General features: G+C 42.7%; 2 protein-coding genes across 2 annotated transcripts; both read right to left on the bottom strand.

Moving 5' to 3' along the window:
* Nucleotides 1–3,324: 3,324 nt before the first annotated feature.
* On the bottom strand, nt 3,325–6,047 carry LOC309388683 (uncharacterized protein). The gene is made up of 2 exons (XM_081946215.1): nt 6,035–6,047; nt 3,325–5,805 (listed from the first exon to the last, which is right to left on the bottom strand). The coding sequence occupies exon 2, from the start codon at nt 5,641–5,643 to the stop codon at nt 3,883–3,885; it is 1,761 nt and encodes a 586-aa protein (XP_081802341.1). The 5' UTR covers nt 5,644–5,805; nt 6,035–6,047; the 3' UTR covers nt 3,325–3,882.
* A 15,523-nt stretch (nt 6,048–21,570) lies between these two features.
* Nucleotides 21,571–24,230, bottom strand: LOC309390108 (uncharacterized protein; the record flags this gene model as incomplete). Its single annotated transcript, XM_081949188.1, has 2 exons — nt 21,571–23,944; nt 24,123–24,230. The coding sequence occupies 2 exons, from the start codon at nt 24,228–24,230 to the stop codon at nt 22,109–22,111; spliced, it is 1,944 nt and encodes a 647-aa protein (XP_081805314.1). The 3' UTR covers nt 21,571–22,108.

The following is a 24,230-nucleotide window of genomic DNA, read 5'->3' as shown; positions in this document are numbered from 1 at the left end:
ACCAAGACGTTGGGCAGGCCGTGCATGGAGAAAACTCTCCGTAGCAGCTTGATGACCGCTTCTGCCATAGTGGAGGTCATGAGGACTACCTCTAACCATTTCGAGTAGGTGTCCATTGACTGGCTCACCAATCGCCCTGCCCGCCTCTAAGAGTCCTATCTAAACCTTAAAGTCTTAAAGCTGTCAAGTTTGAACATTCTTGGGTTTTTTTTTCTAAAGGGTTAGGGGTGCAAGGGTCTTGTAACTTGACAGCTTTAAAACTTGCGTGCTTCAAATGCGAGAGTTTCTGACCCAACATTTTGGTTGCTAAGCAAGAGCGTTGTTAAGTGAGTTTCACCACATTTTAGAAGTTGACCACGCCCACCCAGTCACATGACTGCCAAGCCACTCCCACTCACTCACATGGCTAGCAAGCAGGCCACACCTACAGAAGAGGTTCTAAAATTTTTTGAAACCCACCGATTTTGGGGGATAATTGTATAACCCTTCATGCATCTTCTGTGGTAAAAAGCCTCAAACGTCCTTCCTATTAGAGCAGTATTTTCAAACTCAGCAACTCTTAAGATGTGTGGACTTCCATTCTCAAAATTCCCCAGCAAGTCATGCTGATTGGAGAATTGCGGGAGTTGAAGTCCAAGCCTCTTAAGAGTTGCTGAGTTTGAAAAATACTGTTTAGAGAGGTGGCTACCAACCTACCCCACACTTATCGTTTTGTCCCTCCTTTTTTATATACTTTCAATTTTCCACACTAGTTTTGAAAACTGGACTTGAAAAATAGACACTGTTCTAGACATTGATCACAGTAATTGGGAGAAAAAAACCCATGCCCCTATCACACTTATTTTCAGTTTATTTTGGGATCATCTCAAGAATTTAATTTTTTCACAGCATACACTGGCTCCGTGTGTTTAATTGAAATCTTCCTCGAACTCTAGACAGCCTTTTTAATTCCTCTGTCACGGTGCTCCTCAAAAAAAGCTGGATTTGCATTGTGATTATGCAATACACAACTGGTCATGCACCACTGCAGTCCCAGATGGCTCTGGATTTAGCAGATTCTCCTCAATTTTGGGAGGGGGGGTAGTCTATTCGTTTCTAATTTTGCTCCAGGAAATTACAAATAAAGCTGTTGTTTTCTTTCTGAAACACACTTTGGTACATTTTATTCTACTGCCTCCTTCTTCCTGGCTATGGCTTTCTCCATAAAAATTCAGTATCTCTTTCAGTGTTATTGGAATGTAATACTTCTCCTTCACTAAACCAGCTGTCTTTGCAAATAATTAAAAAGGTCGAAATACATGGAATATGGACAAATATGAAACTGATATGGGGAGATTGTAAGCAGAGGTTTGTGATTCACTTTTTTGCATGATAATTAAACTGAGTTGCTAATTGATTGAATATGACAATAGGACAATTAAACATGGGTTAAAATATAAGGAATATGGATATATATAGAACCTTTAAGATGATGAATAAAATGGGAGGTGTACCGCTTGTTATTCTGTATAGTAGATTGAGAGAATTGTAAAGAACACTGAACAGTAAGAATTGCCATTTATAGACAGTTAAGGGTAATCTAATCCAAGATATGGAAAAATGGAGAGGAAACATGAAATATGCTTACAATGGGAAACTATTGAGATTGAAAGACAGAATCAAAATTGAGGGTGTGTAAGGATGTATAATTATATAAATATAATGATGAGAATAGCTGGGAATTGTAACCAGGTCTACATCTCGGCCAAAAATAGGCTGGAGGTGAGGGATGGGGTTTAAAAGCACAATGACTATATATGCATACTTTTTTGTTCTCTTTTTTTAAAAACAAGGAGCAATATATGTCAAAATTGAGTGTTATTTTACTGTTATTTGGAATGTAATACTCTCCTTCACCAAACCAGCTGTCTTTCCAAAATGCATGGTCAAAGTGATGTGGAAAACGAAAGCATCTGGTTGGCTAATTTATTCACCTGTCCTAGATTTTAGGTTGAGGATTCAACTTACAGGTAATAATATTATCTTTTGTCATGTGTTCAAATCTCCCCCCTTCTATTGCATTAAAAAGAGTAACTGGCAAAACTTAGCAAGGTCTCTAAAGCTGGATCACAAAACTACTTTGGAGAGGGGGGGTTACATTGGGCACTGAGAAGATAACTGAAATGAAGCAACTTTGGATACTGTGGCATACATCTGGCTTTCTCTGCTTGCTGCTCAACACCTGTGTTGGGGGAGATATGTTCCAGCCAATATAGAAAGGCCGAGATGCAAATAGTGCATACTTGGGGTATATTCACAGAGCCAGGGAAAGAAGATAAAGGGGCTGTTGCTGTTGCAGGTTGGCTTCAGCATGAACCTCTACTACTGAAAGGGAAAGATCGACTCTGGTCCATCTTGCTAAGTAATATATTTAACTACAGCACCATTGAATTAAATCTGCAATGATTATATAATAATATACAATTGAATACTGTTGCTCTCATATCCCTATTACTATTTGCAAGATGTGGACTCAGGGGTGAAATTCAACAGGTTCTGGAGAACTGGTAGCGGACATTTTGAGTAATTCAAAGAACCAGCAAATACCACCTGTGGCTGGACCCCGAGTGGGGTGGGAATGGAGATTTTGTAGTATCCTTTCCCTGGAGTGGGGTGGGAATGGAGGTTTTGCAGTATCCTTCCCCTAGAGTGGGGTGGGAATGGAGAATTTGCAGTACACATCCCCTGCCACACCCACAGAACCGGTAGTAAAAATATTGAATTTCACCATTGTGTGGACTCATAAGAAAAATGTGATCAAGCAAAACATTTAACAATTTGTAATATAATTCAAATTAAACTATGAGGTAATACAGAGCAGCAAAACTGCTAAACAAACCATGTCAGGCTTGCAGCCATGTTCCTTTTGGATCTTTGGCCTGCCACAATAATTTTCTATTCTACTATTGTGTTTCATTAGTGTGGAATTGGGAGGGGGGATAGTACGGAGTAGAATATTATGTTGCCAAAATAAAATTCCTTTCTAGAATCCAAGGGCATCCTTTGTCTCTACACTTCTGCACCTGACCGGAACTGGATGGGTGGAACTGCCAGCATGGCAGTGGAAGATTGGACCATGTGATGGACTTGTGGGTGTAGGGGCAAGATCATGAACGTTAACTTGGGGGGGGGGGGGAACGGAAGAAGCTTCAGATTCGGGTTTTCCCAGATATGCCAACATGACTCTCTTAATAAATTGGAACTTTGAGCAATACCTTGTCTTGGACTCTGATTTAATTTTGGATGTTATTTGGAACCCTGACAACATAAGAATAAAGGAGAAAGTAAAATCTTCCTTTTATTTAACAACAGTAAAATAATAGTAAAACTGAACCAATGTTAATTGTGATTACTATTTACTGACTAGTTATGGAAAGAACACTAAAATGTTTCAGAAGTTCTATAGCCTGGAATATTTGAGTTGATAAAGTCCTTGCTCATGTTGACACATACAATTTGAGATGGTTATCTATACTTTTAGCCATGTTATCACTCATTCTTGGTAATATAGAACCAATCTGGTAGTCCAAACTCTCCATTTTCTTTAGATTCTTGTAAAAGTTTCCATTTTATTTTCACTTTTTTTTCTTGCCAAATAAATTTCAAAATCAATTTATTCAAATCAACAAAGAATTTCTTTCCAATTTGTATAGGTGTTGTTTGGAACAGGAAAAGCAATTTTGGTAGGATATTCATTTTTACCGTAGCAATCCTTCCCAACATTGATGTAGATGTTTACATTTTTAAATTTTAAATTTTATTTGCTTAAGTAGGTTTATATAATTATCTTCTTTTATCATTGCGGATCTCAGTGTTAAGTATATTCCCAAGTATTTAAGTTTATTAACCATTTGAATGGTTTCTTTGATGTTTATAAAGATTTCTCCTGTTAGGGAAGCTCTTTCCACACTCGAGACATTTATATGGTTTTTCTCTTGTGTGAATTCTTTGATGTTGACGGAGGTGTCCATCCCGAGTAAAGCTCTTTCCACATTCCAGGCATTTGTATGGTTTTTCTCCAGTGTGAATTCTTTGATGATGATGGAGGTTTCCAAGCTGAGTAAAGGTCTTTCCACACACCAGGCATCTGTAAGGTTTTTCTCCAGTATGAATTCTTTGATGATTATTAAAATTTCCCTTCACATTGAAGCTCTTTCCGCACTCCAGGCATTTGAAGGGTTTTTCTCCTGTGTGAATTCTTTGATGTCTATAAAGACTTCCCCTCACATTGAAGCTCTTTCCACACTCCAGGCATTTGTAGGGTTTTTCTACTGAGTGGATTCTTTGATGTGTATAAAAACTGCCCATCTGACTGAAGCTCTTTCCACAACCCTGGCATTTATATGGTTTTTCTCCTGTGTGAATTCTTTGATGTTGACGGAGGTATCCACCTTGACTAAAGCTTTTTCCACATTCTAGACATTTATATGGTTTTTCTCCTGTGTGAATTCTTTGATGTTCACGGAGATGTCCACCCTGAGTAAAGCACTTTCCACACTCCAAGCATTTGTAGGGTTTTTCTTCTATGTGAATTCTTTGATGTTTACTGAGGTGTGCCCTCTGAGTAAAACTCTTTCCACACTCCAGGCATTTGTAAGGTTTTTCTCCAGTGTGAATTCTTTGATGTTGATGGAGGGATCCACCATGAGTAAAGCTCTTTCCACACTCCAGACATTTGTAGGGTTTTACTCCAGTGTGAATTCTTTGATGATTATAAAAATTTCCACTCACATTGAAGCTCTTTCCACACTCCAGGCATTTGTAAGATTTTTCTCCTGAGTGGGTTCTTTGATGCCTATAAAGACTGTCCATTTGATTGAAGCTCTTTCCACATTCCAGACAATTATAAGGTTTGTCTCCGGTGTGAATTCTTTGATGTTGACGGAGGTGTCCATCCTGAGCAAAGCTCTTTGCACATTCCAGGCATTTGTAGGGTTTTTCTCCAGTGTGAATTCTTTGATGTTGACGGAGGTGTCCACCCTGAGTAAAGCTCTTTCCACACTCCATGCATTTGTAGGGTTTTTCTCCAGTGTGAATTCTTTGATGATTATAAAAATTTCCCCGCACATTGAAGCTCTTTCCACATTCCAGGCATCTATAAGATTTTTCTCCTGAGTGGATTCTTTGATGTATATACAGACCACTTTTGTGACCGAAGCTCTTTCCACATTCTACACATTGATAAGGTTTTTCTCCTGTGTGAATTCTTTGATGATTAGCAAGTGTTCTCCTCAGATTGAAGCTCTTTCCACATTCCAGACATTGATATGGTTTTTCTCCGGTGTGAATTATGTGATGTCTACAAAGATTTCCCATCACACTGAAGCTCTTTCCACATTCCTGGCACTGATATGGTTTTTCTCCTGAGTGGGTCCTCAGATGGTTTTGAAGCTGCTGATTTGTTTTGAAGGATTTTTCACATTCTGTGCATTCATGTTTCTTTTCTCCCTGACGGGTTCTTCTTCCTCGGGGATTCGCGCGCTTTCCGTCTGAGCTAAAGGACTCTCCGCACTCCGGGAGCGTCTCGGAGGCTCCGCTTGTTCCCGCCTTTCCCTCCTTCTCCCTCCTTCTCCCTCCGGGCATCTCCCTTCGACTCCGTCTCATCCCGTGTGCGGGCGGCTCTTCCGCAGCCCCGGAGCAGCCGGGATTTTCCTCCCGCCACAGCCTCCCGCGGAAGCCGCGCCTGAGGTGGGCAGGGCTGCTCCGCGAGGCCGCTCCTCTCCTCTCGGCCGGCGCTTTCTTCCTCCGCCGGGCTCGTCCGTCCTCCTAAAGGGGCGAAGGAGGAGGAAGAGAGGCGCGTCAGGGCTTTGTCCCTTTCCCCCCGAGAGGAGTCCCAAGCCCGCCCGGGGAGGAAGGCCGAAGCCGCCGCCTCTCACGGGTCTTTCAGACAGCCTCCCTCCCTCCTCCCCCGCCCGGGAGTCTTAAAGCGTCCCCCGCGCCCTACCTGCCTCGGGCGTCCGCCAGGCCAGACCCTCCGTCCAGTCCCCGCACTTACGCGTCCCGATATCCTCCCGGTGACGTCATTGGAATCCGGGCGCTTGGCAACCGGTATGCATTATTCATGACGGCTTCAACGTCCCCGAGTCACGTGATCCCCCCTCTGAGCGCCTCTCAGCCAAGCAAAGTCCATGGGGGAAGCGGGATTTGCTTAACAGCCGAGTGATTCATTTAGAAACGGCAAAGTTTTGCTTAACAAATAGAGATGTCTATGGAGACTCTCGGTCATCCAGGTCATGGTTGTCCCAAAGGGGCTTCCCCCTCCCCCCCAAATGACAACTGGAGTTTCTGGTTTTTCTTTGAATATATATTTCCCTTCTCACCCAAGAAGCGTCTTCAGCTCTGACTGGAGGGTGGGGAATGTACATCCTTCCATTAGAAGCTTCTTGGATGAGAAGGGAAATATATATTCAAAGAAAAAACAAAGTCCAGTTGCCTCTTGAAAAAAGCACCTTTGGGTTAACAAAGAAAGGTTGAGAAATTGGGGTGACTCACTTAACTCCATTGCTTAGCAATACAATTTCTGGCCCCAACTGTCATATAAGTCAAGGACTACCTGGATAGATAAATATGTAGGTAGGTAGGTGGATGGATGGATGGATGGATGATAGATTATAGATAGTGTTAGATTGGGTAATGGATAGGCACACACAGGCTTAATGGTAACAACAGCTCTTTATTGATTACAACAAATGAGAACAAGCGAAGTTTGAGTCTGACAGCAGCCCTTTTATAGTGAGCTGTCAGACCCTTCGACCAATAGGATTAAACCTCTTTTCCCGCCAGAATAGAGGACCTTGGTGGAAACCACTGAAGTTCGAACAAATATCTAACAGATAGATTATACAGATAGATGATAGGTAGGTAGGTAAGTAGATGATAGATAGATGATAGATATAGTTAGATGATAGATGGGTAGGTAGGTAGGTAGATAAATAGATAATAAAGATAGATGATAGGTAGATGATAGATGGATAGGTAGGTAGGTAGGAAGGTGGGTGGGTGGGTGGGTGGGTAGGTAGGTAGATAGATGATAGATAGATAGATAGATAGATAGATAGATAGATAGATAGATAGATAGATAGATAGATGATATAAAGATAGATGATAGGTAGATGATAGATAGATAGGTAGATGATATAAATATAGAATATAGGTAGATAGATAGATAGAAAAAAGGAAGCATGGATTGCACACATAAATCACATATTCCTGCTCCATAGTTGTTACACTGCTGGGATCGCCATCTTGACTTTTTTGACCACCACCTGTGGCTTTCTTATTTTGCTTGAACCTGTGCTTGTGAATGACCGCAATATTTTTTTTAATTTTATTTCCTTCAGTCTGAAGTTTGTCTTTAAATACAGGAAGTTCTCAACTTACAACCACAAAAATTCTGTTGCTAAAGAAGACAGTTTTTAAGTGAGTTCTGCCCAAGTTTATGACATTTCCTGTCCCTGTTGTTCAGTGAATCACTGCAGTTGTTAATAACAAGATTGTTAAGTGAATCTGACCTTCCCATTCACTTTGCTTGTCAAAAGGTCGCAAAAGGGGATCACATGACTCCATTCAACTGTCATAAATATGAATCAATTGCCAAGCATCTGAATTTTGATCATATGACCACGGGGATGCTGCAATGGCCATAACAGGGGAAAACGGACACATTCCTATTTTCAATGCCCTTGTAACATCACATGGTCACTAAATGAATTGTTGTAACTCAAGGACTACCTGTATCATACTTGCTCTGTGGCTGAAGACGGTGGCCACCAAAGTTTCAAATTCAGGATTTTAAGTGTCAAACTATCAAGTGTATTCTCTCCTCCCTTTCTCTCCTTTTCCCTCACTCTTTGCTGCAAAGGATAATTATAATGCCATTTATTCATCATTTAGTTTTTTATTGCCACTACCTACAAAGATTTCACCCCTAGATTCTTCTGATTTACCCTTTGTTGGAGTAAAAAATCTACATTGCTGCCAAAAAACAGGGATCTTGGCTAGTGGTTAAGGCACTAGGTTAGAAAGGAAAAGACTATGAATTCTCCCTCCCCACCCCACCCCACCCTCTGAAAGTCTTTGGTGCCAGACAGGTAGTCCTTGCTTCATGACCATTCACTCAGTGACAATGGCACTGAAGGAGTGGTACTTACGACTGACCATCAAAGTTGTGGCCCTCGCACTACCTCTGCAGCCATATAATTGTGTTTCAGAAGCTCAGTGATCGGCCCACACCTCTGTCAGTTTCAAGTTGTCACGTGATCATAATTTTCAGCTATTCCTGTTGGCTTCCAACAAGTAAAATCAATGGGGAAGCCAGCAGTCACATTTGTGTTTCAGGCACTCAGCAACCAGCTCACACTTCTGACCATTGCAGATTGTGATTCACAACCTTCTCTGTCAGACCTCCAACAAGCAAAGCCAATGGGGAAGCCAGGAGCAAATTAGAAGTTATGGTCACATAAGGTCCTTCGTTAATAGCCCACACAGTCCTCACTTAATAACAGGAACTGGGACTGCCATAATTGGCAACACTAAGTGGCATAGTCACATGGTTTTCAACTTCTGAGAGAATTGCTTAACACTGAAATGAATATTGAACTGCGAGGTTTGCTACTCATACACAACTAAAGGTAATCTAATCCAAGACAAGGAAAAATTGGAGAGGGAACATGAAATACACTTATAATGGGAAACTATTGAGACTTAAAGGCAGAATCACAAATTGGGGGCGCGTACGGATTCTGCTTCCGGTCTCTGGGGACGACGGACATGTTGACTGCCATTTGCCGTCTTGGTGGGCTCCCCCTGATTCAGGGGGGGCACAGGGTGCCTTATAGGGGCTCCCTGGTGAAGGGGCGGCTTGCTGGAGCCTCCTGGAGCGGCGGCGGCCGCAGGGGGGCTGCCAGCTTTGCCCTAGGTGCCGGGAGGCATAGGGGGTGCGCAATCCATGCGCGCCTTCGTCCTGAGGAGATCGGAAGAAACGCTTTATGTGAAGGCAACAGCTGAAATGCGGTGAGAGGGGAATTCCCCCGGGGTCTCTCTTTTTCTTCTCGGAGCAATAAGTAAATAAGGATTAGCAGCTTCCCTAAGACTCTTCGATCTTGGAAAAGTGTTAAGATTGGAGAGGGGTTTTCCCCCCCCCTCTCGGAAAAGCGGCTTTACATGATCTTACTCTCGGAGGAGAGTGAGAGAATTGGAAAAAAACCCTTTTGATATTCACTTCTTTCAAGCAATGGGACAATGACTTGCTAGAACAATTGCGAAAGAAAGAATGTGAGCTGACTTTATAAACTATGAATGGAAACTTTTTGAATGGTTGTTCTCTGATCCCCTGGGAGGGCTGAGCCAAAATGGAGTTTCTCCCTTCTTTTCTACTGCCGTTACAAATGAACTGTCGCTTTTGAAAAATTTTCTGGGTTGGAATTACTATACCCCAGTGAATCCTAGAGGTATAATCTCTTCGTATAATCTTCCTTGGGCTGGGAAAAATTGATTTTAATTGGCGGGGAGCTGTATTGAAAGACTAATATCCCACATTGGACTTTGCCTGTGGGAACAAGGTCCCCATGGTATATGTGCAGATCAGTTTTCCTGATTGGAACACATATATGGAATTTGGGACTGGAATAAATTGAGTAGTAAATGCGGGTTGAGATGGATGCCCACTGGGAGGACCCAAATTAGAAAGCTGTGTTTGCAATGACAATAGCAATGCTTAGATCTTAACAGGAACTCTCAAACTGAGGAAGTTACTAGCTGCATAGGAAACACGTAGTAAAAGCGCTTAAGCAGGTATAGCTAAAAATAACCATATTAGGTATAACGCTGTATTTTAACCAATAATAAATTACGATGCTTTATTTCCTTATACGCTCTTAATAAAAGGGGGGTCCAGATAATGTTCTGGGCCACTCGTGTATCAAGAAACCTGTGTGTTGTCTTCATTATGCGCAGCCCATTATTTGCAGGGGGGCAAACCCGCAACTGGTGACCCCGACGTGATTCATCAGAATCAGTCTTGGACCGTCTGTACCTACTCGCCTGGAAGAGGCTGGCCTTTCGACCTGTCTGAAACATGACCGGTTTCTCGTAAGTATAGATGGAAGATTCTCTCATGGGCAAGTTTGTACATTTGCAAGAGTTGGGAGAATCAACCGAATCCTCCACTAAAATTGCCTCAAATGGAGGGAAATCTCTCCCTCGTTTGACAAAAAAGGAGTTAATTGGCCTTCTGTCTTAAATTTGGAAACAGTGTCCATAAAATTTCGACATGGACAAAATTGGGGGAATATTTCCATGCAGCTACTAGAGCCCCAGCCCAAATTTTGACTACGTGGCGCGTAGTCATAGAATGATTAATTATAAATTTGATAATCAGACGCCTGCAGAAGCAATACCTCCCCTGTACAATTCTGCAATGGCTTGCGCTTTATTACTAGACAGGAAACCTCAAGAAAAGCGTTATTTTAAAAGAGAGTGTAAAAATCCAAGGAGGGGCATGTCTGTAACATCTCGCCCTCTCCTTCATCAGGGATCAAAACCCTAGTACAAAATGATTTATGTGTCTCTATTTTTTCTCCCTGTCTTCACGGAAAAGGGAGCCTGTTGTTTTAAAAACAATTTGTTTCCTTTCCTCTCACCCCCCCCCTCTTTTTCTCTGGTGAGAAGGCAGGAGGGGGGGGGGCTGTGTTCTTTTCACCATTTTTTTTCTTTTCTCTCCCTGCCGAACAAGCCAGCGAGAGAAAGGCAGGGTAAAGGGTGATATTTGATACCTGCAATTGCAGTTTTTAATGCAACTTTGACTTTTGGAAATTTTTGATATTCTCATAACCAATTAAATTTCAGAGTATTGACTCAAATTATCTTATTTAGATTGTTTGTTTTATTTTTGAAGCTGTTTTTTTCTCTCTCTTTTATGTTTTTATAATGAGGAACTTTCTCTGAAATTGGCTTATGAAAATGCTAATAGGAATTGTCAAAAGGTTCTTTAACCTATAGCAAATTGTCTCGGCGTTACTTTAGCTGATTTCCTTCAGGCTTGTCGCATCGTGGGTACAACTGACCACAAGTTGGGGGCTCTTGCTGCTGCGTTGCAACAAAATGGCGCGTTTCCTGCTTCTTCTTCATCTGCTTCTTCCCGCCCTACCGGAAATTGCTTTAATTGTGGGAAACCTGGTCATTTCAAGGCTCAGTGCCGCGCCCTTGGGGGCGGTGCAAACAGGATCTCTTTCCTTCTATTGAACCTACCTTGCTGTCCCTTTTTCTTTCTCTACAAATTCTTATTTCAAAAAGACGACACTCATTTCATGTTTCTCACATCAGAAGCCATCAGCCTTTTCCTGGGCCTATCCAGGAAGGAAATGACGTAGCTGATGCTGCGGCGTCAACTGCTTTTACAGCCTTGACTCTACAACCTGCCTCTTCCCTTCCTTGGGAAAGTCATTCAGGCACTTATGAAACAATTTGATCTCTCTTCAACAGAAGCGACTGCAATCATTCAACAATGCCCAACATGCAGTCATCAAGCACATTCAGTGCCTATGGGAGTAAATCCCAGGGGCACTGAATCCTGACAGATCTGGCAAATGGATGTCACCCAATATGCTTCATTTGCCCCGTGGAAATATCTACATGTTTCCATTGACACTTATCAACCACTGCATTCGTACCTTTGCAATGTTGGGACGCCCAATTGAACTGACTCACAAACATGCCCTGAATAAATCAAAAGAGGAAAAATGCCTCGGCCTCCCAGCCCTGCAAAACAAACTCAATCCTTGTTTATTTACTTTGAATCAATTGAATTTTTCCATTTCTAATTCGACCACTTATCAGAGGCATTTTCAACAAAAAACAAGTTTGCCTCTTCATCTGGTATATTTACACCAATTACCAGACAAAACATGGTTAACACCGATTACTTTAATTACTTGGGGGTGGGGCTAGGCTGCTGTGTTTACATCTACAGGGTCCAGCCAAAGATGTCGTGCCACCAACCCCTGACTCCTATCCCAGAGATGGCAACGGCGACTCTACACCAACCCGATCCTGTCATGCCAGTCATCCAGTGACATGGGGAGATGTGAAGAATTTAACCACCAAAGCGCACCCGAGAATTTGTGTGCTGCAATTTTTGTGTTTGATTGATAATAACTGTATTTTGAGCTGTTATATCACCCAGACATTTGCTTGAACAACACATGAAACAAGACTTATGGGTACAGCTTGCATACATCACACAAACTGATGCCTTTTGTTTGTCTCAAGTGTATATATGGAAAATTTGCTTTCTACATGTTTAATTCCAAAACCACATCTCACGTTGCCCCAGGGTCAGGTTTATGCCTTGTATAGACAACTGCAGGGATATCCCTCTCCTGATAATAGTTCCTTTTCTAGCCCTTTGTAAGAAGATGACTTTACAAACCATTACACTATGAACAAAACTTACTCAGTGACACTTTTTATCTCATTTCCTGCAGAATTTTGCATCAAACAGAATAATTCTGCCACAAGGAAGCTCTCGGACATTACAAACCCTGCACAAAAATCCTTCCACTGCCTGGCACCTGCCCTGAGGAACCATGGTCTCCAACAATCCTGTGCAAACATGGAAGGGGATGGACCTCTCTGATGCCTTTAGTGGATGGTGGTCAAAATTGCCTGGTTTGCAAACTGTAGTTGCGCTTATTGGAATGATTGCTTTAGGCTGCATAATATTACCCTGTGTTTTGCCAATCTTTGTTCGTACTATCTCCAATAGTTTGTCATTGTTAGCTGAAAAAAGGGCAACAGCACGAGTCTATGCGTTGCTACACACTCGTGGCTCCTATCAACTCCTGCCTCAGGAAGATGAGGTGTCTGCAAAAGTTCCCCTCACCTTAAACCAGTGGTTCTCAAATAGTGGGGCGCGCCCCCCAGGGGGGGCGCGAGGCTCTGTAAAGGGGGGCGCGAAGGCTCCCTTTCCATCTGGGTGCAACGGCGGCGGCAACAGCGCAGCGGTGGTGGCGGACTGGAGTTTCCCGCCAAGGTTGCCTGTCCGACCAGCCCCCGCTGGCTCCTGGCTGAGGGAGGAGCTGCCGCTCCGCCTTCTCCGAGCGGGATCCACGCCCTGCAACTGGCCGTGAGGGGAAGGTTTTGGCCAAAAAACGGGCCATTTTTGCCCATTTGTTGCCAGTAGAATGCTTCTGGGGGTGGGGGAGGTGAAAAATGGGGTGCACGGATGCCCCAGGAGGCACAAAAAATGGGCCCCTTTTCAACCCCCCCCACCTTCAGAAGATGATAGAGAAAGAGAGAGCTAGTGAGAGGGAGGGAGGGAGAAGTGAGACAGAAAGAGATAGACAGAGAGAGAGACACACACAGAGAGAGAGACAGAGAGAGACAGAAGGAGAAAGAGGGACAGAAAGAGAGAGAGAGGAGAGAGAGACCGAGAAAGACAGAGAGAGACAGAGAAAGACAGAGAGAGAGAAGAGAGAGACAGAAAGAGAGAGTGAGACACAGAGAGACAGAAAGAGACAGAGAGGAGACAAAGAGAGAGAGACAGAAAGAGACAGAGAGAGTGAGAGAGAGACAGAGAAAGACAGAGAGAGAGAAAGAGAGAGGGAGACAGAAAGACAGACAGAAATAGAAGGAGAGACAGAAAGAGAAAGGCAGAGAGAGAGAGAGAGGGAGAGAGATGAGGGAGAGAGAGAGACAGAGGGAGAGACCACTTGGACTGTCTTCGCATCTGGGATGCATGGGTCTTTCCCATTGAGACGAGCAGGTGTTGTTTCTAGAAATCACTGCATGCAGGAAATATATGTGTGTGTTTGTGTGTATATGTTACGGTGAAAGACCGAAATTAATGGACGTCGACATTCACCGGTGAATGTCGACATTCACCAATCTCGCTTGGTGAATGTCCGAAATATTTGCTAAATGCCCTTATTTCTGACTTACACCGGTGAATGTCGACATTCACCAAGTACGTTTTCCCCTCTCTTTGGGGAGGAGGAGAGCCAGAGGATCGCCTCTCTTTGGGGAGGAAAGTACGTTTCCCCCTCTCTTTGGGGAGGAGGAGAGCCAGAGGATCGCCTCTCTTTGGGGAGGAAAGTACGTTTCCCCCTCTCTTTGGGGAGGAGGAGAGCCAGAGGATCGCCTCTCTTTGGGGAGGAGGAGAGCCAGAGGATCGCCTCTCTTTGGGGAGGAGGAGAGCCAGAGGACCGCCTCTCTTTGGGGAGGAAAGTACGTTTCCCCCTCTCTTTGGGGAGGAGGAGAGCCAGAGGATCGCCTCTCTTTGGGGAGGAAAGTACGTTTCCCCCTCTCTTTGGGGAGGAGGAGAGCCAGAGGATCGCCTCTCTTTGGGGAGGAAAGTACGTTTCCCCCTCTCTTTGGGGAGGAGGAGAGCCAGAGGATCGCCTCTCTTTGGGGAGGAGGAGAGCCAGAGGATCGCCTCTCTTTGGGGAGGAAAGTACGTTTCCCCCTCTCTTTGGGGAGGAGGAGAGCCAGAGGATCGCCTCAAAGGATGCCCCAAAGAGAGGCAAAACGTACTTTCCTCCCCAAAGAGAGGCGATCCTCTGGCTCTCCTCCTCCCCAAAGAGAGGGGGAAACGTACTTTCCTCCCCAAAGAGAGGCGATCCTCTGGCTCTCCTCCTCCCCAAAGAGAGGCGATCCTCTGGCTCTCCTCCTCCCCAAAGAGAGGGGGAAACGTACTTTCCTCCCCAAAGAGAGGCGATCCTCTGGCTCTCCTCCTCCCCAAAGAGAGGGGGAAACGTACTTTCCTCCCCAAAGAGAGGCGATCCTCTGGCTCTCCTCCTCCCCAAAGAGAGGGGGAAACGTACTTTCCTCCCCAAAGAGAGGCGATCCTCTGGCTCTCCTCCTCCCCAAAGAGAGGCGATCCTCTGGCTCTCCTCCTCCCCAAAGAGAGGGGGAAACGTACTTTCCTCCCCAAAGAGAGGCGATCCTCTGGCTCTCCTCCTCCCCAAAGAGAGGGGGAAACGTACTTTCCTCCCCAAAGAGAGGCGATCCTCTGGCTCTCCTCCTCCCCAAAGAGAGGGGGAAATGTACTTTCCTCCCCAAAGAGAGGCGATCCTCTGGCTCTCCTCCTCCCCAAAGAGAGGTGATCCTCTGGCTCTCCTCCTCCCCAAAGAGAGGGGGAAACGTACTTTCCTCCCCAAAGAGAGGCGATCCTCTGGCTCTCCTCCTCCCCAAAGAGAGGGGGAAACGTACTTTCCTCCCCAAAGAGAGGCGATCCTCTGGCTCTCCTCCTCCCCAAAGAGAGGGGAAAACGTACTTTCCTCCCCAAAGAGAGGCGATCCTCTGGCTCTCCTCCTCCCCAAAGAGAGGCGATCCTCTGGCTCTCCTCCTCCCCAAAGAGAGGCGATCCTCTGGCTCTCCTCCTCCCCAAAGAGAGGCGATCCTCTGGCTCTCCTCCTCCCCAAAGAGAGGCGATCCTCTGGCTCTCCTCCTCCCCAAAGAGAGGGGAAAACGTACTTGGTGAATGTCGACATTCACCGGTGTAAGTCAGAAATAAGGGCATTTAGCAAATATTTCGGACATTCACCAAGCGAGATTGGTGAATGTCGACATTCACCAGATTTCGGACTTTCACCGTAACATGTATACATGCACATACAAGTGTCATTTCTTCAGTGTTATCACAGAAGTGAGTACACCCCTTAACATTTTGTAAATATTTAAGTATACTTAAATATTTACAAAATGTTAAGGGGTGTACTCACTTCTGTGATACTCTATATATAAATATATGTATATATATGTTCTAGCTGTGCTCCTTTAAATCTTTTCTGCTACAGTTAATAAAGCTATTCTTTGTTGTAAATTGATCCACATTTTTCTTTTTTTATTCTCTTATACGTTAATAAGGATACAGTGTTATGCAGAGGTGTACTTATAACAATTTTATAGACAAATGATACTATTTACAGTCACGCGGGGGGGGGGGCGAAATGTTTTCTTCTTCCTAGGGGGGGCATGACAGAAAATAATTGAGAAGCACTGCCTTAAACAGTGAGGATGAGAACAAGGACACCACTGAACAAGCCTCTGGCAGCATCCCCTCGCTCACTGCACCCTTCGCATTAACCAACTGAGAAGGGGACGAAGAAGAGTGTCTTTAAAAAACAAAAACAGAGGAGATGTGGGAACAAGGTCCCCATGGTATATGTGCAGATCAGTTTTCCTGATTGGAACACATATATGGAATTTGGGACTGGAATAAATTGAGTAGTAAATGCGGGTTGAGATGGATGCCCACTGGGAGGGCCCAAATTAGAAAGCTGTGTTTGCAATGACAATAGCAATGCTTAGATCTTAACAGGAACTCTCAAACTGAGGAAGTTACTAGCTGCATAGGAAACACGTGGTAAAAGCGCTTAAGCAGGTATAGCTAAAAATAACCATATTAGGTATAACGCTGTATTTTAACCAATAATAAATTACGATGCTTTATTTCCTTATACGCTCTTAATAAAAGGGGGGTCCAGATAATGTTCTGGGCCACTCGTGTATCAAGAAACCTGTGTGTTGTCTTCATTATGCGCAGCCCATTATTTGCGGGGGGGCAAACCCGCATTTGCCTGCCTGTGGATCTCCCCTGACGGTGCACTTCTGCAGACACCATTTTTTCTGTCTAGACTTATAACTTTCTCTGAGTTTTGCAATGCCTGCGAAAAAGCCCCCCCCCCCCAAACCAGTGTTGGCTCCAACATCTTCTGTTTCAAGTCCTGTTCCCCAACAAACACAATTATCTTCCTTTTTACAACCTAAAGCTTCTGAGGGGGAACAGCTGTCTCAAGAAATGTTTCAACGTATGTTCCAGACGCTTATAAAGGGACAGGATGAAATTAAAAAGCAGTTGGCGGACTTAAAGGAACAACTCAGAGAGAATCAACAACAAACTTCACAAAATAGACAGAAAATAGACGCCATGGAGGAGGGTGCTGTGGGGATGAGAAAAGAGGTGAAGGCACTGCAAAAAGATAATTGAATTGAATGGAATAATGGAATTGAAAACTACATGGAAAAATTGGAATTTGAAAGGATGTCTCTCTTACTTAGATTTCAAAATATACCTGAAACGGAGGGTGAAGATTTAAGAGAGACTATGATAACAATGTTAGCAGACTATATTAAGAGAGATAAAAAACAGCTAGGGTGGGATATTGACTTGATATACAGAATTAATTCAGCATCTGCTAGAATACACAATGCTCCAAGGGAAGTTCATGTTAAATTTTTTAGAAAGACTATAAGAGATGAGATTCTAAGGGTTCAAAGGGGGGAACCTTTAAGATATAAGGATAAAGAAATAACCATTTTAAAACAGATACCAAAAAGAATAAGAGATAAGAGGAAGAAATTTTACTTTTTAACTAAAAAAAACTGTATGAAAAAAATATCTGGTTTAGATGGTTAATTCCAGAAGGGTTGTTGATTTTCTGGGAGGGTGGTAGAGTGAGAATTAATACAGTGGTAGAGGCGGAAGCCTTCTTGGAAAAACACAAGATCCTTCTAAACGGAACAAGTGACAGTGCGCAAGATATGAAAGGGGGAGGGGCCATGCCTCAGCCAACAGACAGGGGAGAGGAGGCAGCAATGAGACTCAGGTCACAGAAATGAATTAAAAGTACATTGCAATTGTTAATATAATGAAATGGTTAGAAGTGATATAAAGTATGATTGAAGATGTTAAAGAATTTGAGGTAAACCTAAACTGCTAATATGTATGTAATAATGATATTTTGATATATATAAAATAAGAGAGAGATGTAAGATCTCGGGGGAGCACCACCTTCCATATGATGTAGCTGTCAAAAATTTTCTCCACACTTATGTACCCTTTTCCCCAAAATATTTGTAAAAACCAATAAAAACTTTTTATAATAAAAAAAAGGATAACTAAGCATGGGTTAAAATATATGAAACATGGATATACATAGAACTTTTAAGATGATGAAATAAAGTGAGATTTTACCATTTGTTATTCTATACAATAGATTAAGGGAATTGAAATGAATATTGAACTGCGAGGTTTGCTATTCATACACAACTAAAGGTAATCTAATCCAAGACATGGAAAAATTGGAGAGGGAACATGAAATACACTTATAATGGGAAACTATTGAGACAAAGGCAGAATCACAAATTGGGGGCCCGTACGGATGTATAATTATATAAATATAATGATGAGAATAACTGGGAATTGTAACCAGGTCTACATCTCGACCAAAATTAGGCTGTGGATGGGAGGGTGTGTGTTTAAAAGTACAATGACTATACATGTATACCTTTTTGTTCTATTTTTCTTTTTTAAAAAGGAGAATATATGTTTAAAATTAAATATGTATATTGAAAAGGAACTATAAATACCATCAACATGAAATGGAGCTTGCTCAGAAGCTGAAATACACCAAGCAAATGAGATGAAGAGTGGGAAGAAAAGGAGAGAGGTAAGGGAAGGAAAGAGAGATGGGAGAGAGGATAGGAGGGGGGAAGAGGAGAGAAATGAGGAGTGGAAAGGGGAAAGAGGAGTAGGAGAAAGGAAGGGGAAGTAGAGAAGGGAAGGAGGACAGAGAGGAGAAAGGAGGTAGGGAGGGGAATGAGAGAGGGAGAAGAAAGTGAACACGCAAATATAGTTTATGGAGAGCAGAAGATCCAATAACTGGGGGTTTTTTCTTTTTCTTATGGGGAATTGATGGTAAGATGAATTGATGTAAACATTTAATAATACAATACGATGTTGGCTATGTAATAGTATACATGTATATGTTATGAAAATGAAAAATAAAAAACTTTACAAAAAAAAAAGAAACTCAATCACTACAATGGCTTCAAGTCTTTCTGCCTCCAGGGGAAAAAAACCCCTGTAAACTGCCATTTGTAACTCTAGCACTGTTCTGAAACCCTCTGGTATTATCTTCTGGGGTCGAATGGCTTCCCTCCTTGGAGTGCACTTCCCTCAAAAGTGTTCTATATTTTCCAGAATTTAAGGTAGCCCAAGAACCTGCAAAAAAGTCTTTTCTGTTACCAGATATTTAGGATTATTGAAAAAGAAAATTCACAGAAAAAACATGTATAGGTAGAGATCAGTTGTCTGTAGCTAGATCTTCAAATTCCAAAGACTCCTCATTTCTAATTTTGCTCCAGGAAATTACAAATAAAGCTGTTGTTTTCTTTCTGAAACACATTTTGGTACATTTTATTCTACTGCCTCCTTCTTCCTGGCTATGGCTTTCTCCATAAAAATTCAGTATCTCTTTCAGTGTTATTGGAATGTAATACTTCTCCTTCACCAAACCAGCTGTCTTTGCAAATAATTAAATAAAGGTCGAAGTACATGGACTATGGACAAATATGAAACTGATATGGGGAGATTGTAAGCAGAGGTTTGTGATTCATTTTTTTACATGATAATTAAACTGAGTTGCTAAATGATTGAATATGACAATAGGACAATTAAGCATGGGTTAAAATATATGAAACATGGAGATTATATATATATATATATATATATATATATATATATATATATATATATATATATATATATATATATATATATATATATATATATATATATATATATATATCCTTTAAGATGATGAATAAAGTGGGAGGTGTACCGCTTGTTATTCTATATAGTAGATTAAGAGAATTGTAAAGAACACTGAACAGTAAGGATTGCCATTTATAGACAGTTAAGGGTGATCTAATCCAAGATATGGAAAAATGGAGAGGAAACATGAAATATGCTTACAATGGGAAACTATTGAGATTTAAAGACAGAATCATGGGCTGGGGTGTGGGGTGTAAGAGCACAATGATTATATATGTATACTTTTTTGTTCTCTTTTTTTTAAAAGGAGGAATATATGTCAAAATTGAGTGTTATATTAGTGTTATTCGGAATGTAATACTCTCCTTCACCAAACCAGCTATCTTTGCAAAATGCATGGACAAAGTGATGTGGAAAACGAAAACATCTGGTTGGCTAATTTATTCACCTGTCCTAATTTTTCGGTTGAGGATTCAATTTACAGGTAGTAAGATTATCTTTCGTCATGTGTTCAAATCTCCCCCCTTCTATTGCATTAAAAAGAGTAACCGGCAAAACTTAGCAAGGTCGCTAAGCTGGATCACAAAACTACTTTGGAGAGGGGGGTTACATTGGGCACTGAGAAGATAACTGAAATGAAGCAACTTTGGATACTGTGGCATACATCTGGCTTTCTCTGCTTGCTGCTCAACACCTGTGCACTATTGAATTAAATTTGCAATGATTATATAATAATATACAACTGAATACTGTTGCTCTCATATCTCTAGTACTATTTGCAAGATGCGGACTTGGGGGTGAAATTCAACAGGTTCTGGAGAACTGGTAGAGGACATTTTGAATAGTTCAAAGAACCAGCAAATACCACCTGTGGCTGGCCCCCGAGTGGGTTGGGAATGGAGATTTTGTAGTATCCTTCCCCCGATATTGAATTTCACCACTGTGTGGACTCATCTATAAGAAAAATGTGATCAGGCAAAACATTTAACAATTTGTAATATAATTCAAATTAAACTATGAGGTAATATAGAGCAGCAAAACTGCTAAACAAACCATATGTCAGGCTTGCAGCCATGTTTCTTTTGGATCTTTGGCCTGCCACAATAATTTTCTATTCTACTATGGTGTTTCATTAGTGGGGAATTGGGAGGGGGGATAGTACGGAGTAGAATGTTATGTTGCCAAAATAAAATTCCTTTCTAGAATCCAAGGACATCCTTTGTCTCTACACTTCTGCACCTGACCGGAACTAGATGGGTGGAACTGCCAGCATGGCAGTGGAAGATTGGACGATGTAATGGACTTGTGGGTGTGGGGGCAAGATCATGAACTTTAACTTGGGGGGAAAACGGAAGCAGCTTCAGATTTGGGTTTTCCCAGATATGCCAACATGACTCTCTTAATAAATCCCTGCGACCAATTCGCTCTCACAGAGAGGGACTCCTCCGGGTGCCGTCCACCAGGCAGTGTCAGAGGGCAGCGCCCAGGAGTAGGGCCTTCTCTGTGATGGGCCCAGCCCTCTGGAATGACCTCCCCCCAGATATCAGGATAACGACCGATCTCCGCTCCTTCCGCACGAAACTCAAGACCCACCTGTTCCAACTAGCCGGCCTGGCTTAACTAGAACCTCTAACCTCCCTGGCAATTTTAGTACTGTAAATGTAAATTTTGGGTTTTTAAATTGTTTTAACTGTCTTAACTTATGGCTATTTATTTTAACTTAGTGGCTTGCACTTGCATCTGTATTGTTAAACATTGATGTTACCTCCTCCATGCCACACTTGTATATTTGATGTGATTGTACGTCGCCCCGAGTCCCTTTGCGGAGAGGGGGCGACTGATAAGTCAAATAAATAAAATAATAATAAAATAAATTGGAACTTTGAGCAATACTTTGTCTTAGACTCAGGTATAATTTTGGATGTTATTTGGAACCCTGACACCATAAGAATAAAGGAGATAGTAAAATCTTCCTTTTATTTAACAACAGTAAAAGAATAGTAAAACTGAACCAATGTTAATTGTGGTTACTATTTACTGAGTAGTTATGGAAAGAACACTAAAATGTTTCAGAAGTTTCTATACCCTGGAATATTTGAGTTGATGATACAGTCCTTACTCATGCTGACACATACAATTTGAGATGGTTATCTATACTTTTAGCCATGTTATCACTCATTCTAGGTAATATAAGAACCAATCTGGTAGTCCAAATCCTCCATTTTCTTTAGATACTTGTAAAATTCTCACTTTGTTTCCTTGCCAAATAAATTTCAAAATCAATTTATTCAAATCATCCAAGAATTTCTTTCCAATTTGTATAGGTGGTGTTTGGAACAGGAAAAGTAATTTTGGTAGGATATTCATTTTTACCGTAGCAATCCTTCCCAACACTGATGTAGATTTTTCCATTTTTCCAAATTTATTTTTATTTGCTTAAGTAGTTTTATATAATTATCTTCTTTTATCATTGCGCATCTTACTGTTAAGTATATTCCCAAGTATTTAAGTTTCTTAACTATTTGAATGGTTTCTTTGATGTTTATAAAGATTTCTCCTGTTAGGGAAGCTCTTTCCACACTCCAGGCACTTGTAGGGTTTTTCTCCAGTATGAATTCTTTGATGATTATTAAAATTTCCCTTCAAATTGAAGCTCTTTCCGCACTCGAGGCATTTGAAGGGTTTTTCTCCTGTGTGAATTCTTTGATGTCTATAAAAACTGCCCATCTGACTGAAGCTCCTTCCACAACCCTGGCATTTATATGGTTTTTCTCCTGTGTGAATTCTATGATGTTCACGGAGGTATCCACTCTGACTAAAGTTTTTTCCACATTCTAGACATTTATATGGTTTTTCTCCTGTGTGAATTCTTTGATGTTCACGGAGATGTCCACCCTGAGTAAAACACTTTCCACACTCCAGGCATTTGTAGGGTTTTTCTATGTGAATTATTTGATGTTTACTGAGGTGTGCCCCCCGAGTAAAACTCTTTCCACACTCCATGTATTTGTAAGGTTTTTCTCCAGTGTGAATTCTTTGATGTTGATGGAGGGATCCACCCTGGATAAAGCTCTTTCCACACTCCAGACATTTGTAGGGTTTTAATCCAGTGTGAATTCTTTGATGGCTATAAAAATTTCCATTCATATTGAAGCTCTTTCCACACTCCAGGCATTTGTAAGATTTTTCTCCTGAGTGGGTTCTTTGATGTCTATAAAGACTGCCCATCTGATTGAAGCTCTTTCCACATTCCAGACAATTATAAGGTTTTTCTCCGGTGTGAATTCTTTGATGTTGACGGAGGTGTCCATCCTGAGCAAAGCTCTTTCCACACTCCAGACATTTGTAGGGTTTTTCTCCAGTGTGAATTCTTTGATGTTGACGGAGGTGTCCATCCTGAGCAAAGCTCTTTCCACACTCCAGACATTTGTAGGGTTTTTCTCCAGTGTGAATTCTTTGATGTTGACTGAGGTGTCCACCCTGAGTAAAGCTCTTTCCACACTCCAGACATTTGTAGGGTTTTTCTCCAGTGTGAATTCTTTGATGTTGACGGAGGTGTCCATCCTGAGCAAAGCTCTTTCCACACTCCAGACATTTGTAGGGTTTTTCTCCAGTGTGAATTCTTTGATGTTGACTGAGGTGTCCACCCTGAGTAAAGCTCTTTCCACACTCCAGACATTTGTAGGGTTTTACTCCAGTGTGAATTCTTTGATGATTATAAAAATTTCCACTCATATTGAAGCTCTTTCCACATTCCAGGCATCTGTAAGATTTTTCTCCTGAGTGGATTGTTTGATGTACATAAAGACCGCTCTTGTGACCGAAGTTCTTTCCACATTCTACACATTGATAAGGTTTTTCTCCTGTGTGAATTCTTTGATGATTAGCAAGTGTTCTCCTCAGATTGAAGCTCTTCCCACATTCCTGGCACTGATATGGTTTTTCTCCTGAGTGGGTCCTCCGATGGTTTTGAAGCTGCTGATTTGTTTTGAAGGATTTTTCACATTCTGTGCATTCGTGTTTCTTTTCTCCCTGGCGGGTTCTTCTTCCTCGGGGATTCCCGCGCTTTCCGTCTGTTCTGAAGGACTCTCCGCACTCCGGGAGCGTCTCGGCGGTTCCGCTTGTTCCCGCCTTTCCCTCCTTCTCCCGGCTTCTCCCTCCGGGCATCTCCCTTCCTCTCCGGCTCATCCCGTTTGCGGGCGGCTCTTCCGCAGCCCGAGAGCGGTCGGGATTTTCTTGCCGCCAACGCCTCCCGCGGAAGCCGCGCCTGAGGTGGGCAGGGCTGCTCCGCGAGGCCGCTCCTCTCCTCTCGGCCGGAGCTTTCTTCCTCCGCCGGGCTCGTCCGTCCTCCTAAAGGGGCGAAGGAGGAGGAAGGGAGGCGCGTCAGGGCTTCGTCCCTTTCCCCCCGAGAGGAGTCCCAGGCCCGCCCGGGGAGGAAGGCCGAAGCCGCCGCCTCTCACGGGTCTTTCAGGCAGCCTCCCTCCCTCCTCCCCCGCCCGGGAGTCTTAAAGCGTCCCCCGCGCCCTACCTGCCTCGGGCGTCTGCCAGGCCAGACCCTCCGTCCAGTCCCCGCACTTACGCGTCCAGATATCCTCCGGGTGACGTCATTGGAATCCGGGCACTTGGCAACCCGCAT

The sequence above is a fragment of the Natrix helvetica genome (assembly GCF_964273705.1).
Source record: "Natrix helvetica genome assembly, chromosome: 3".
Taxonomy (NCBI): Eukaryota; Metazoa; Chordata; class Lepidosauria; order Squamata; family Natricidae; genus Natrix; species Natrix helvetica.
This window is presented reverse-complemented; position numbering and strand designations above follow the sequence as displayed.